The sequence below is a fragment of the Artibeus jamaicensis genome, unplaced genomic scaffold (genome assembly GCF_021234435.1).
Source record: "Artibeus jamaicensis isolate MK-2021 breed Jamaican fruit bat unplaced genomic scaffold, CSHL_Jam_final contig_196, whole genome shotgun sequence".
Classification (NCBI taxonomy): domain Eukaryota; kingdom Metazoa; phylum Chordata; class Mammalia; order Chiroptera; family Phyllostomidae; genus Artibeus; species Artibeus jamaicensis.
Window position 1 is genome coordinate 1,563,534 of NW_026521401.1, and position 16,544 is coordinate 1,580,077.

The window sequence follows — 16,544 nt, forward strand, 5'->3', positions numbered from 1 at the left end:
ACCTGGCCCACAACCCAGGCCTATGCCCTGACCAGGAATCGAACCAGTGACTTTTTGGTTTGCGGGATGACACCCAACCCATTGAGCCACACTAGTCAGGTCTAGGCCAATAGCTAGTTTTAAGTGAAAATATAGTAGGGGATTTTATGAAATACAGTGTATACTGAGGCCAGGGGAAACCTAATTTCTTAAGAACAAACTACAGTGTTTTTTTTTTAAACAACTGCAATAACATTAATAGCAATAATAACATTTATTCACTACTACTATGTGCCATTCTCTGTAGTAAGAACTACAGTATTTCCATTTCAACCCTCATAGTAATTAAGTCACGAGTTAGGTGCTTTTATTATCCTCGTTTTACAGATGAGGGAACCTAGGCCCGGAAAGGTAAGTAACTTCCCTGCAGTCACACAGTTCTAAGTCTTACAGCTAGGACCTGTACCCACGTATTCTTACTAAAGGGCCTGTACTTTGAAGCACTATGACATTTTGGGGGGTGAAGATTCCTTTTAAATTCTCATGAGTTGTGGACCTGGACACACAAATTTTTGCTTATGATTCAGATGGTTTGAGGACCTGCTGGCAGGGGAAAGAACTCTTGCACCTTCAGGAATCTATGGATCTAATATTAAACCCTGGACTTTGCTTATAGCATACACTTTTTGTTGTTTGCCAGGTAGAAATTTTTCATTTTCATGTTAAATGTACGTGTATCAGTCTGTTCTCATATGGCCTCGGAATTTTGTATCGCAGTTAGAAGAGCCTTCCCTACTCCAAGGATAAACGCTTATGTTTTCCTCTAGATTTTTTCCCACACCACTGATGGAATAACTCATCTTTCCCCCACTGGGTGCTGCCTGTGTGTTTGGGTCTACTTTCTCCTCTCTTCCATTGGACTCTTTGTCTGTTCATAGCTAGTATGGTACTGTCAACTACTGGGGCTCAATAATAAATTCTTATATCTGGTAGGGTTGAAATGCTTTCCTTGCTTTTTTTTCCTCAAAGTTTTCTTGGTTATCTTGTTTGTTTTATCTCCCTGTGATCTTCAGAACCACCTTGTCCAGTTCTGGGAACTGTATGTGGGAACTGTTAGGATCTTGGGAAAATTATGTTCAACTTATAAATGAACCTAGAAAGGAGTAACATCTTTATGAAGTTTAGTTTTCATGGCAAAAGAACATTGTATTCCTTTCCATTTGTGTCTTTTTCTATTTCTCAGGAGTGACTTAAATTCTTCTTCATGCAAGTTTTTGGACATTGATTGTTCATTTTATTTCTTAAATATTTTTTCTTAAAAATTTTTTAAAATTACGGTTTACATTCTGTATTTATTCTGCGGTAGTTTCAGACGTACAGCAAAGTGGGTGGACGGTCGTGCACTTTACAGAGCGGTCCCCCACTGCCGTGAGTCCCCACCCGGCTCCACACACAGTTGTCGCAGTGCGGTTGCCTGTGTCTCCCAGGCTGTAATCTGCATTGCTGTGACTCTTCGGTAGTGATCAGTGTGTACTGCTTCGTCCTTTGTAAATGGGTTCTAATGTTTTTAATAAAAACTTTCTTTTGCTCAGTCCAAGTTTACACATTCTAAACTGAAGCCACCATTTTCTCTTCCTGGACTCTGAGGAGCTTCCTAATTAGAATCCCTGCTTATACTGTCTCCTTTTTCCTGTCTGCTGTATTTAGCACAGAGTGTTCTTTCTAAGTGTAAAGCAGAACATATCAACTATTAAATCTTCTGATTTATAAATATCTTATAATAATCCTGATTATTAAAATCTTCCACTGTACTCAGCATAGCACCCTTGGTGGGGTGCATAGAGCTCTGTGTGACCTGGCCCTGCTGCCTGGCAGGCTCACCAGGTACCGCCATCTGCCTCGCTCACTCTCTCAGTCACAGGGCCTTTCCGGCAGTCCCCAAATGGGCCAAGCTGCTTCTTGCCACAGGCCTTTTGAATCGGTTCTTCTTCAGCTTGAGTGCTCTTTCCCCTGCCCTCTGCAGGGCTCCTTTCCGCCTCCAGGTCTCGGTTGTCACCACTCTGAGAGGTTTGCCTTGACCCTTCCTGATACAGTGCGTTCCACCTCGACGTCCTCTATCTCATACCACATTTACTTCCTTCATTATATCTCTCAGAAGCTTTAATTCTTTGTATACTTATCTGTTCACCTCTTTAAAAAAAAGATTTTATTTATTTTATTTTTAGACAGAGGGAAAGGGAGAGAGAAAGAGAGGGAAAGAAACGTCTATGTGTGGTTGCCTCTCGAGTACCCCCTACTGGGGACCTGGCCCCCAACCCAGGCATGTGCCCTTACTTGGAATCGAACCAGTGACCCTTTGGTTTACAGGCTGGTGCTCAATCCATTGAGCCACAGCAGCCAGGGCTCTGTTCACTTTTTTACTGGTCGTTTCCTCTGCTAGGATGCAAGCTGCCCATGGGCAGAGACCATTTCTCTCTTGTTCATGGCACATGATGATTTGTACATAGGAAGCAGTCAAAAACTGGTTGTGAAATCAATGAATAAATTAGTCTCAGGCTAACCAAATTCCAGCTGGCCCTTTGAAAAAGTGCTTTTGTTTCCTAGTCCCCAGGTATGACATCTTCCAAACTCTCTACTGAGGTGACCCATATTGGTGATGGCTCAGGCACTGATGACCCTTGAGGATTTATTTTGTTGTTATTCCTGGGACCTCTGATGACATATTCCAATGCTTTTTTTTTTTCTTTAGATTTTTATTGATTTATCTTTAGAGGGGAGGGGAAGGAGAGAGGGAGAGATTGCCTCTTGTGGGTCCCCTGCTGGGAACTGGCCTACAACCCAGGCATGTGCTCTGACTGGGAATCAAACCACGATCCTTTGGTTCACAGGCCCACACTCAATCTACTGAGCTATACCAGCCAGGGCTCCAATGCTTATTTTACGTATCTTTTTCTTAGGTGAGATAGCTCTTAGTACATGCATCTCCCCTTTTCCTCCAGATCTCTGGGAAGAGAGCATTTCTAAATTCTTGATTCCAGAAGAGTACACAAAAAATATTAGAGTTCATTACATACAGCCAAACTGAAAGGAAGCTCTCTTCATGGAAGAGAGGATTCAGTGAGTGGGGAAGAAGGATGCCTGAGCATCATCCTACTTTCTCAGCTCAGGTATCCGCCGGCCCGCTAAAATGTCACCATTTACTCTGTGCTCTCGTGGCCTCAGTGCACATCTCTCACACAGCACTTGTCACCTGGTTTGTACTCTAATCGTATGTTGGTAAGGTCCCCGAGGAGCTTAAGTGTTTTTGTAGTTTTTCAAATGCGTGTGTTGATTAAGGAGTGCTTGCACTGAGATTTTGCAAATCTTGGAAGAGCTCGTGTCCTGATATGGCTGCCCTCAACCAGGGTGGTTCTAGCTGTGGCTGTTGGGATTCTTCCTGAGGCACCTACTACACTGAAGTCTTGGTCTTTTTTTTTTTTGCCTTTGTTAACTTGGCTTCAGATTATATTCTTGGAGTATGGCCATGGCATGTCTTGATTCAGCTGTACCATTTATAACTGTAATTTAAGAAAATTATATATATTTATTATATAGAACTAATACCTCCTCACTGAAGAAAATTGGAAAGTAAAGGCAGAGTAGAAACATTGTTTTTGGAAAAAACCCTGTTTTTTCTTTACTTTTAACTCAGTGCTTCTGCCACCAGATGTGTGTTTTTCCCCCCTATACCAACCAATTCTCTGACATCAGCTGGATGTCCTACAGTTCAGTTCAGTTCTGAGACTGTTTACGTGGAGTTAGCATCACATCCCACAAGTTAAAGGCTCAGTCCTGCAAGACTGCCCCACTCCAGATGCTCATTGAAAGTCCCAGGTTGTCCCTGATACTTCTGACCAGTTGGCTGTACACCATCATTCCCACGACCCTATCCTCAGGTTTGATAATTTGCTAGAACAAGTCACAGAACTCAGGGGAACACTTATGTTTACCAGTTTATTATATAATAAAGGATATGATAAAGGAGACAGATGAACAGCCAGATGAAGAGATACATGGGATAAAGTCTGAGAGAGTCCCAAGTATAGGAGCTTCTGTCCCCATGGAGTTGGAGGGCACCACCCTACTGGCACCTGAGTGCGTTCATCAGCCTGAAAGCTCTAAGAACCCCATAGTTTAGGGATTTTTGCGGAGACTTCATCATGCAGACATGATCCATTAACTAATTTTCCAGTCTCTCTCCCCGTCCAAAGAATGGGGGTTGAGCCCGAAAGTTCCCAACTTCTAATCATGACTTAATCTTTCTGGTGAGCAGCCCCATCAGGAGCCATCTAGGAACCCACCCAAAGTCACCTCATTGGAACAAAAATGCTTTTATTCCTTGGGAAATAACAAGGGTTTTAGAAGCTCGATTTCAGGAACTGGGTTCAAAGACCAAACATTAATAGGAACTAGGATCAGAGACTAACACGTACACTTCTTATTATTTCACAGATTGATTGTGATTTTTTTCTTTTCATGCACTTCTCACTTCTGTTACTTTTCTACCCTCCTGCCTCTCCTTGCAGAGATTCTCGAATTTGCCAGAGAGATAGGTATTGATCCCATCAAGGAACCGGAACTGATGTGGCTGGCACGGGAGGGCATTGTGGCCCCACTGCCCATGGAGTGGAAACCCTGGTAAGTCAGCGTGGGTGTGGCCCATGGACTTGGCCTGCCAGAGGCAGAGGGGGGTTGACACTGGAGATCAGCTTCAACCTTTCGAACAGTCTGGCCTGCACAGAGTTGGCGGCAGTGATAGGCTGTTCTTCTGCTGGGCTCACTGATGCTTTGGGCCTGAGCATGAGCTGATGTGATGGCCCCCATGAAGGGTTCAGCACTTATACCCAGGGTCCCAGGAGTTGCTGCCCTGGGTCAGGTCCTCTAGCACCAGCATCTGTTTTGAATACACTCACAAGGTGTCTGTGTTATACTTTGTAGACTGATATTGAGACCTCGTCAGCTTGTCCACAATGGATTCTGGTACTAAAGAGGTTTGTGATGAGGCCACAGACTGGTAGGGTTTCAGCTCCCTTGGCAACCCATCCCTGACTTTGAGTAATGTCTTCATGAATAGGTACATATTTGTGGATTTGTTCATATTTTCAGTTTTAGCTCTTTGGATCGTGAGGAACAGAGAGGCACTCAGGTCTCAGGGAAACAGGTTGATGGTGAGGAAACAGACTGGCTGAGGTGGAGAAGCTAAAAGGAGGCGTCACTGTGTCTCCCTCCTGAGGGTGCATCCTCTCCGCCTCTTGCTGACTCTGTTTCCTCTGTTTTGCGTATCTTCTCTGTTCTCCTCATCACCTACACAGAGTTCTCTTTCTAAGCTGTTTTCTTAAAGTGAGTGCCATGAGTTTACTTCCTACTGTAGCATGAGACTTCCCTGTGCTTGTCCTACACTCATCCCCAGATGTCTTAGGGGTCTCTCTTATCCTGGTATTGTGAACTTTTTGTGTGCTAGCTAGAACTATTCTGTTCTTATTCATCTACTTAATGTGTTGGCCACACTTTAAAATGACTGCAGTTGCAGCTTTACTCTTCTCCATTGAAGAACTCGAATCCTTGTAGCTTCTCTCTTGGTGTCTCCCTGTTTTGATCTTTTTACTTGCCTTCCCTTGGACCTTCACCAGCTTCATAATACCTTTCTTTGTGGTAAATCCATCCACAGTGCACACAGTATTCTAGTGCTGAGGACTCCTGTTGTGTTTGTAAGATAATGGTTTCTGTTTTGTTTCCGATATCCATCCTGATGATCACATTTGCCTTATCGAATAATCTCTATCTTCTTTTTCTCTGTTTTTAACTTCAAATATATCTGTGTTGTTTTGCTTTTGGATATGTTATTTTTTAAATTAAAAGCCACATGAGAAATATGATCAGTATAATAATACCTTAATTTACATATACTTAATAAATTGCTGCAGTAATATTAAAAAAAGTGTAAAGAGGATACAGATGGCTAATATATATTTGAAAAGATGCTCAACATCACTAATTATCAAAGAAATGCAAAATACAGCCGCAGTGAGATACCATCTCACATCTGTCAGAATGGCTATCAACAGTAAATCAACAAACCACAAGTGCTGGTGAGGATTTGGAGAAAGGGGAACCCTTTTGCACTGTTAGTGGAAATGCAGATTGGTGTGGCCACTGTGGAAAGCAATATGGGGTTTCCTCAAAATATTAAAAATGGAACTGCCTTTTGACCCAGCAACCCCACTTCTGGGAATATATTTGAAGGAACCTGAAACACTAATTCAAATGAACATAAGCACCCCTATGTTCACAGCAGTGTTATTTGCAATTACCAAGATACGGAAGCAGCCCAAGTGTCCATCAGTAGATGAGTGGATAAAACAACTATGGGACATGTACACAGTGGAATACTACTTGGTCATAAAAACAAAGAAAATTTTATCCTTTGCAACAGTATGGATGAACCCGGAAAACATTATGCTAAGTGAAATAAGCCAGTCAGAGAAAGAGAAATACCATATTATTTCACTCATGTGGAATCAAGTGAACAAACTGAACTAACAAGGAAAATGGGGGCAGACTCACAGATGGAGAGCAGGATGACAGCTAGTGGGGGTGGGGAGGGGTGAGAGGACGGAGGGATTGAGCAAAAAAGGAAAATGGACTCATGGACATGGACAACATTGTGGTGATTGTGGGCGGCAGGGGAGTATGAGGGGACTGAATGGTAATGGAAAAAAAGTACAATAAAGATTAAATTTAAAAATGTCGCCAGATAGCTTCAAAAATTCTCCAAAAATTACTGGAGGGAAAAATTATTCACAATTGAGAAGTAATGGTTTTTATTAAAAATAATCCTATCAGTTAAAAGCTGTATTAAAAATTGTTAATTAAAGTTAAGGATAGATGTGAATTTGCTCAAATTCCACTTTTTATTTATGGAGATGATTATTTTTCTTTTCAACTTATTAATATAGGTTATATTAATGTATTTGCTAATGAGTATGAACTTAGCTGGTAAGGATATATTCTTTAATGTGTAGCTAAATTACATTTGGTAATAATTTAATTGTGATCAATGAGTAGATATTTATATTAATCTGTAGTTTGTGCAATATATGTTGATATTAAGAGATTAAAAAAGTAAAAGAAAAGGTGGATGGAAGGAAGGAAACTGTCGTTAGTTATGGGCCGCCGTGCAGCAGGCTTCGTGCCAGCCATCTCCACCTCCCTGTTGGTGGCAGCCGAGACTCCCTCATCCTGTAAGAAGGGTGTGAAGTACTTCTCATTTTTTAAAATAACAAAAGTCATTAAAATTTATGTATAATGTCACTTTTTACCCTTACCCCCAATCCCAAGAGTAATTAATTGGTGAATTCCTTCCAGTACTTTAAAACACACAGACACAAACATCCCACACATTTTATTTTCTAAACATTAGTGTTATAATGTAGCCACTGCTCCTCTATGCCAGTGTATGAAAGTCTTATCAGCTGCATGCTTTTCCATACATAGATGCAATGTAAATTTTTTAAAATCCCGATTTATTTAGCTACTTACATTGAAGGGTGTTTAGATTTTTTTAGAAATTGACCTTTATGTGTGGTTTTGTTTCTGGATTCTCTGCTCTTTTTTTTTCCTTTTTTTAAAGAGATTTTACTTATTTATTTTTAGAGAGAAAGGGAAGGAGAGAAACATCAATGTGTGGTTGCACTTGTATACCCCCTACCGGGGACCTGGCCCACAGCCCAGGCATGCGCCCTGCCCAGGAACCGAACCAGTGGCCCTCCGATTCACAGGCCTATACTGAGCATTCAGTATCCATTGAGCCACACCAGCCAGGGCTTTTTTTTTTTTTTTAAGTATATTTTGTTGATTGTGCTATTACAATTGTCCCATTTTTTTCTCCTCTTTATCACTGTCCTCCTTGTATCCCCCTTCCCACCAGCATTGTCCACCTTAGTTCATGTCCATAGGTCATACATATAAGTTCTTTAGCTGCTTCATTACCTATACTGTTCTTAACCTCCCCTTGTCTATTTTGTACCTACCATTTATGCTTCTTATTCCCTGTACCTTTTCCTGTATTCTCCCTCCTCAACCTCCTCCCTAATAACCCTTCATGTGATCACCATTTCTATTTTATTTTATTTATTTTATTGATTACGCCATTACAGTTGTTCTATTCCCCCTTCATTCCCCTCCACCCTGCACCCCCCGCCCCCACCATTCCCCCCTTTAGTTTATGACCACATGTCTCAAGTTCTTTAGATTCTGCATTTCCCCTACTATTCTTGCCCTCTCCCCATCTATTTTCTACCTACCATCTATGCTACTTATTTTCTGTACCTTCTCCACCCTTCTCCTCCTACTCCCCTGTTGCTAACCCTCCATGTGATCTTCATTTCTATGTTTCCACTCCTGATCCAGCTATCCTCTTACTTTGCTTTTATTTTAGGTGTGGTTGTTGATAACTGTGAGTTTGCTGTCCTTTCACTGTTCATCTTTTTTATCTTCTTTTTTTTAGATAAGTCCCTTTAACATTTCATATAATAAGGGCTTGATGATGATGAGCTCCTTGAATTTGATCTTATCTGAGAAGCACTTTATCTGTCCTTCCATTCTAAATGAAAGTTTTGCTGGATAGAGCAATCTTGGTTGTAGGTCTTTGGATTTCATGACTTGGAATACTTCTTTCCAGCCCCTTCTTGCCTGTAAGGTCTCTTGAGAAATCAGCTGACATTCTGATGGGAACTCCTTTATAGGTGACTGTCCCCTTATCTCTTGCTGCTTCTAGGATTCTCTCCTTCATTTTAATCTTGGCTAATGTAATAATGATGTGCCTTGGTGTGTTCCTTCTTGGGTCCAACTTCTTTGGGACTCTCTGAGCTTCCTGGATTTCCTGGAAGTCTATTGCCTTTGCCAGATTGGGGAAATTTTTCTTTATTATTTGTTCAGATAAGTGTTCCACTGTGGCTGTTCCTCTTCCCCTTCTGGTACCCCTCTAATTCAGATGTTGGAGCATTTAAAGATGTCCTGGAGGTTCCTAAGTCTCTCCTCATTTTTTCCGAATTCTTGTTTCTTCATTCTTTTCTGTTTGGTCATTTTTTTTCTTCCTTCTGGTCCATTCCCTGGATTTGAGTCCCAGTTTCCTTTCTATCACTATTGGTTTCTTGTGCAATTTCCCTTCATTTCAATTAGTTTAGCCTTCATATGTTCCTCTAATTTGTGACTAAAATCAACCAGTTCTGAGCATCCTGATCACCAGTATTTTGAACTGTGCATCTGAAAGTTTGGCTATTTCTTGGTTGCTTAGAGTTATGGGCTCTGGGGCTTTGAGATCTTCTTGAGCCATTTTTGGTATGTTCTTGCCCGTTAAGTATGAGGAGCCGAGCCTTAGGTGTTCACCAGGGTGGGGCCACCCAGGTCACTGGGTTGTGACGCTGTATGTGGGGGCAGGGTCAGAGCGGGGAAATGGCAGCCCCCTCTGCTGCTTCCCACTGCTGGGGCCTGCTCGGTCTGTCTCACTGCTCACTGCTCACTCCTTTGTTGGTCTATCTGCATGCAAATGTGTGACCATGGTCAGCCTGCTGCCCTGCGCCCTCGCTGGGTCCGCCCATTGCTCACTGGGTCCACTCGTTGCAACCCCACGCCTGGGATCCGCGCGCCTGAGTCCGTCTGACTGAGTTTTCCTGTGCATCCCTGCTCTGCCAGCTGCTGGCTTCACCCCTCTTACTGGTCCGGCTGAAGAATTCATTGTTATCGAACTTCCGAAAAGTTCAATTTTCTGTGTTTTGGCTGTGTTTCCTGTTGCTAAAATTTTGTTGTCTCTAAACTTGGTTTTGTGAGAAGGCACAGTGTCTCCACCTATGCCTCCATCTTGACGGAAGTCCGTGATCACCATTTCTGTGATTCTGTTCCTGTTCTAGTTGTTTGCTTAGTTTGTTTTTGTTTTCAGGTTCAATTTTTGATTGTTGTGAGTATGTGGTCATTTTACTGTTCATATTTTTTATCTTCTTTTTCATAGATAAGTCCCTTTAACGTCTCATATAATAAGGGTTTGGTGATGATGAACTCCTTGAACTTGACCTTAGCTGGGAGGCACTTGATCTGCACTTCCATTCTAAATGAAAGCTTTGCTGAATAGAAGAATCTTGGATGTAGGTCCTTGCCTTCCCTGACTTTGAATACTTCTTTCCAGCCTCTTCTTGCCTGCAAGATTTCTTTTGAAAAATCAGCTGGTAGTCTTATGGGCACTCCCTTGTAGGTAACTGTCTCCTTGTCTCTTGCTGCTTTTAAGATTCTCTCCTTATCTTTAATCTTGGGAAATTTAATTATGATGTGTTGGTGTGTCCCTTCTTGGGTCCAGCTTCTTTGGGACTCTCTGAGCTTCCTCGACTTTTATGTCTATTTCCTTCACTAGACTGGGGAAGTTTTCTGTCATTTTTTCAAATAAATTTCCAATTTCTTTCTCTTCCTCTTTTCCTTCTGGCTGCCCTATGATTCAGATGTTGGAATGTTTAAAGTTGTTCCAGAGATTCTTGCTTCTCAGCAGGCTTTCAGTCACTTGCCCTACTACCCACAAGCAAATTGGGCCCTTCTGGTGCTGATTCCCAGGTGGGTGGATTTGTGTACGTTCTAGGACCCTGTTAATCTCTCCAATAAAGTGTCCTGTGAGGCTGGGAGTTTCTCCCACCACTGCAGCCTCCACAGATTTTTATAGCCAGGGATTTGGAGGCTTTATTTTTTGGTACTGGAACTGGTACCGGTTGCATGGTCTGTCTCAGTCCCCAGTTGTCCCTCCCCATTTATCCACATACAAGTGTGGGACCACCTGGTCTGCCAGCTGCTGCCTTGGTCTCCTGGCCCTCTAACCACCTTGACGTGAGTCTGCTCCACCCCGGTTGCCTGTCTCTACCTCTCCTACCAGTTTGGATGAATGTTTCTTCTTTAATTCCTTGATTGTTGGACTTCTATACAGTTTGATTTTTCTGGAAGTTCTGTTTTGTTGTTTTTAAATCGGTTATTTCCTTCTTTTGGTTGTTTAAGGAGTCAAAGTGTATCTGCCTATGCCTCCATCTTGCTGAAAGTCCAAATCCACAACCTTTTGGTGTATGGGACCATGCTCCCAACTAGCTGAGCCACCTTGCTATGGCCTTGATAGTTTCTGTTTTTGATGTTTCTGCACGTGGTATATTTAAGATTTTAATTTCACAGTTTGTTGTTTTTATACAAAAATTAAGTTGATTTTTTTAATATTGATCTTATATCTTACTAATTTATTGAACTCACTTATGTCAATTCCAATAGCTTTTCGGTAGTTTCTATAGGATTTCCTACCTAGATGACCGACCATGTCTACTGGGTAAAGACATTTTTACTTCTTTCTTACTAATCTGAACACTTTTTATATCTACTCCTTATCTTACTTGAGAACCTCTAATATAATTAAGTAGGACAGGTGACAGTGGACAATTTTGCTTTGTTCTTTAAGCAGTCAGCCTTTCACCATTGAGTGTGATGTTAGCTGTATGTTTTTGTAAAAGGTTTTTTGTCAGGAGGAAATTCTCTATTCTAGCTTTCTGGGAGTTTAAATCAGAAATGGATATTGGATTTTATCAAAATTTTTTTTCTGAATCTGTTGATAGGACCATGTGATTTTTCTATTTCAGTCTGTTAGCAATTATATTGATTGATTTTGAAATGTTAAAGTGACGTTACATTCCTGGGATAAAGTCTGCTTCATAAACATATATTAGTTGATTTGATTTTCTAAAATTTTGTTAAATATTTTTGTTCCAAAATAATAGTTTGGAGGGAATGAGGTAGACATATTTTGGGTATCTTTTATTACTGACTTCCAATTTTATTTATTCATTATATTTTTTGTTACAAGTTGAGACTTATTTTGTGGCTCACTAAGTGGTCCTGTTTTATGTGTGCATGTTAAGAATGTCATCTCTCATTTTTGGAAGCAGGGTTCTATAAATGTCCTTTATATCAAGCATGCTAAATGTGTTTATATCTTCCTGTGTTCTCAGTCATTTTTTTTGTCTTATCTCACGCTATACTATAGCTTAGTATAGTACAGTATAGTATTGCTTGTTGAATATGAACAATCCATCAACAGTGTTATGTACCATTATCTTCTGACTTCTGTTTTTTGCAAGTAAGATGTTTTCTTGCTCTCATTTGTTCCTTTGTAGGCAGTCAGGTTTTTCTCTTCTGGTTGTTTTTATTATTTTGTTTTTAACTTTGGTGTTCTGTAATTTCAGTATAGTGTGTCTAAGTATGGATTTATTTTTAATTATCATGTTTAGGATTTGGAGTGCTTTCTTACTGCGAGGACTCATTTCTTCTCTCTAATTTTGAAACATCTTCAACCATATCACATTTCTTTCTTGGCACTCATACCAGAAATATATTGGACCTTCTTTTTTTTTATCCTCTGTGTCTCCTAACTTGTGTTTCATATTTAAAAAAATCACTTTTTCTTGCATGCTGCATTCTGGATAATTTTTAATTCACTATTTATTTTTTTTTCCTGTGTTAAATTTGCTTTGTTTAACCTATCTATTTTTTTAGAAGTGTAATGATTCTACTGATTTCTATAAATTCTGTTATGTTTTTTACAATAAGTCTGGGGTTTCTTGTAGAATTCTGCTCTTTTATTATAGATTCTTATTCTTTTTATCCCTACAATAATTGTAAATTTAGTTATTATTAGGCTTCTTTTAATTGTTCTACCGTGCCAAGTTTTTAATGTTCTAACTCTTCTCTTCATTGTGTCACTGAATTTCTGTCACGGTGACCTGACTTCTCTTGTAGTTTGTAATTATTTATTGTGAATTTTGTGAGTCCATCCTCTGTAGAAGTTATTTTCTGTGATTGTCTCCTTCCTAGGGTGTCAAGTGGCTTTATAATGACTTTTGTTAGGGGTTTCTCAGGGCTTTAGGACTAAGTTCTTCTATTAATTTCCTCTCTTGGGACCTCCTAAACACATTTTGGCTTCTGTAGCTACATGTACTGTATCTTGGGGTTTCAGTTTTTCATAACATTTTATTTTGCCTGCTGAGAACAGAGTAGGTGACGTGCTTCTTCATTGTTTCTGTGGCCTTCGAGGTTCTTTTACTGATGAAGGGAGCATTCTTAAGGCCCACAGGTATATACAAGGGTCTCATTTCCAGTTTCCAAATTCATGGAGGCCTAAGGCCACATTTTGTATCCATAAATTGACATTAAAACCCCAGTTCCCAGGGCCTATATCCAGGTCAGATACCAGTCTCGATCTGTCAGTTCATGCACTTATTACTTAGATTTCTAGTTTTCTTTCCATTTCTAGCATATGAGAATTTCTCTTTCTTTCTGGCTATATTGAAAACATTTTTTGTCTTATTATTTTGTTGTTGTAATTGTTATATATTAATCCAGTATTTATTTATGTTAGTGTGGGCTGAGACTAGTCAGATGTTTTCTTCAGTTCAGTTAGTCAATGTTACCTGTAGTTTTGTATGTTTCTTTAGAATTTGAATTGCTGTGTTAAAAGATGTGCAGAATTTAGGGACTTCCAGCCAAGATGGAGGTGTAGATAGACACACTGTGCCTCCTCACACAACCAAAATAAGGACAATAAAAATTTAGAAACAAAATAACAACCAGAACTGACAGAAAATTGAACTGTATGGAAGTCAGACAGCCAAGAAGCTGAAATAGATGCATTCATCCAGACTGGTAGGTGGGGTGGAGTCTGGTGGCCAAGCAGAGAGGGGTCGCAGCATAGGAAGCGGTGACACTGCCATGCAAGGCACCCGGGGTGTGCAAGACGGCACTGGGCAGACCCTGGGCACCCAGGTGGCGACTGGCAGACCCCGAGCATGGGGTGGCAGTGGGCAGACCCAGCAAGGCAGTGATTGAGAAGCAGGGCACTATGCAGAAGGTGGCTGGCTGACTGGGCAGCGGTCCCATATTTGCGCACAGGTAACTGGGGAGCTAGATGGATCGCGCAGCCCAGCATCCTAGAGCCAGGAAATAAAGCATCAAAACACTGATTGAAAATACTTGTGGGGGTTGAGGTGCAGGAAGAGATTTCCAGCCTCACAACAGAGTTTGTTGGAGAGACCTACAGGGTCCTAGAATGCACACAAGCCCACCCACATGGGAATCGGCACCAGAAAGGCCAAGTTTGCTTGGGGGAAGTGTCAGAAGGGACTGAGGTTCAACAGACAGCAGAGCAGGCACCATTGTTCCCTCTCGGACACTGCCCCCACATACGGCATGTTGCCCTGCCCTGGTGAATACCTAAGGCTCTGCCCCTCACTACCTAATGGGCGTGACAAGACAAGAAAATGGCTGAAACTGAAGAACAGATCAAAGCCCCAGAAATAATACAACTAAGCAACCAAGAGACAGACAACCTATCAAATGCACAGTTCAAAACACTGGTGAACAGGATGCTCACAGAATTGGTTGAATTTGGTCACAAATTAAATGAACAAATGAAGGCTACAGTAAGTGAAATGAAGGAAAATGTACAGGGAACAAATAGTGATGGGAATGAAACAAGGACTCAAATCAATGGAGTGAATGAGAAGGAAGAAAGAAACAACCAAACAAAACAGAATGAAGAAATAAGAATTCAAAAAAACGAGGAGAGGCTTAGGAACCTCCAGGACATCTTTAAATGTTCCAACATTCGAATTATAGGGGTACCAGAAGGAGAACGGGCAGAGCAACAAGTGGAAAACGTTATTTGAACAAATAATAAAGGAGAACTTCCCCAATCTGTCAAAGGAAATAGACTTCCAGGAAGTCCAGGAAGCTCAGAGAGTCCCAAAGAAGTTGGACCCAAGGAGAAACACACCAATGCACATCATAATTACATTACCCAAGGTTAAAATGATGGAGAAAATCTTAAAAGCAGCAAGGGAAAAGGAGACAGTTACCTACAAAGGAGTTCCCATCAGACTGTCAGCAGATTTTTCAAAAGAGACCTTGAAGGCAAGAAGGGACTGGAAAGAAGTATTCCAAGTCCTGAAAGATAAGGACCTACATCCAAGATTGCTCTATCCAGCAAAGCTTTCATTTGGAATGGAAGGGCAGGTAAAGTGCTTCCCAGCTAAAGTCAATTTAGAGGAGTTCATCATCAGCAAGCCCTTATTTTATGAAATGTTAAAGGGACTTATCTAAGAAAAAGAAGATAAAAAACATGTACAGTAAAATGACAGCAAACTCACAATTATTAAGAACCACACCTAAAACAAAAACAAAAACAAACTAAGCAAACAAGTACAACAGGAACAGAACCACAGAAATGGAGATCACATGGAGGGTTAGCAACAGGGGAGTGGGAGGAGGAGAGAGGGGGAAAAGGTACAGAGAATAAGTAGCATAGGTGGTAGGTAGAAAATAGACAGGGGGCGGGCAAAAATAGTATGGGAAATGTAGAAGCCAAAGAACTTATACTCATGACCCATGGACATGAACTAAAGTGGGGGAATGTGGGTGGGAGAGGGTGTGCAGGTGGAGGGGAATGAAGGGGAAATGGGATAACTGTAATAGCATAATCAATAAAATATATTTAAAAACTGCATAACCTGTTCTCTGTAGCATTTGAGATCTTGTTCCCTGGCATATGTTATTGTTTACACAAATAAACTCATAAAAAATTTTAAAAGGTGTGCAGAATTTAAAATAAATATTGTTAGTTAATAATACATTATTTTCCATTACAGTTTGTCAGTCCTACCAACAGCACATACGATCCTTCATTTAAAAGTGTTATAAATTAAAAAATTGCCAATCTGAAATATTGTCAGTCTGAAGGCAAGAAATTATACCTGATTGTTTTAATTTGCATTTCCTAGATTATTCATAGAATTGAGTTGGCTGTGGTTTATCTTTTGTGATTTGCTAGTTTATATCCTTTGCCTTTTTTTTCTATTCTGTTGCTTTTTATTTTTGTTAAGGAGGTGGACCGCTTTGATTTTGTGTATCAATCTTTTTTCTTAAAGATTTTATTTATTTTTAGAGATGGGGGAGAGGAGGGAGAAAGAGGGAGAGAAACATCAATGTGTGGTTGCCTCTTGTGCGCCACCCTCACTGGGGACCTGGCCTGCAACTCAGGCACATGCCCTGACTGGGAATTGAATCGGCAACCTTCTGGTTCATAGGCCAGCACTCAATCCACTGAGCCACACCAGGCAGGCTCTTGTGTATTAATCTTATACTACCATTTCTACTATTTTCTCGTAGTTTCTTGTCTTTTAATATTCTTTATGCTTTCTTATGCACTGAAGAAGAACAAGGCACAAAAGTCCATTGTCATCACTTCTTTTGTTTTTGTTTTTAAATTAAAACTTTTTCTTAATTTATTGATTTTAAAGGGGGGGGTGAGAAACAGAAACATCTATTTGTTGTTTCACTGATTTTATGCATTCTTTGGTTGCTTCTTGTATGTGCTGTAACTGGAGATTGACCCGCCAACCTTGGCGTACCGGGGCAATGCTCTAACCAACTGAGCTCCCTGGCCCGGGCCATTGTTATCACTT

At 40.7% G+C, this 16,544-nt stretch overlaps 1 protein-coding gene across 9 annotated transcripts in view; it reads left to right on the forward strand.

The window, feature by feature from the left end:
- The window catches only part of CEP164 (centrosomal protein 164), an 84,786-nt gene that overhangs the window by 8,210 nt on the left and 60,032 nt on the right, over nucleotides 1–16,544 (forward strand). For all 9 annotated transcript variants that reach the window (XM_053672728.1, XM_037147274.2, XM_053672741.1 and 6 more), the window contains one exon: nucleotides 4,545–4,656. In XM_053672728.1, the coding sequence (XP_053528703.1) occupies nucleotides 4,545–4,656 (112 nt within the window). The remainder of the gene's footprint in view (nucleotides 1–4,544; nucleotides 4,657–16,544) is intronic.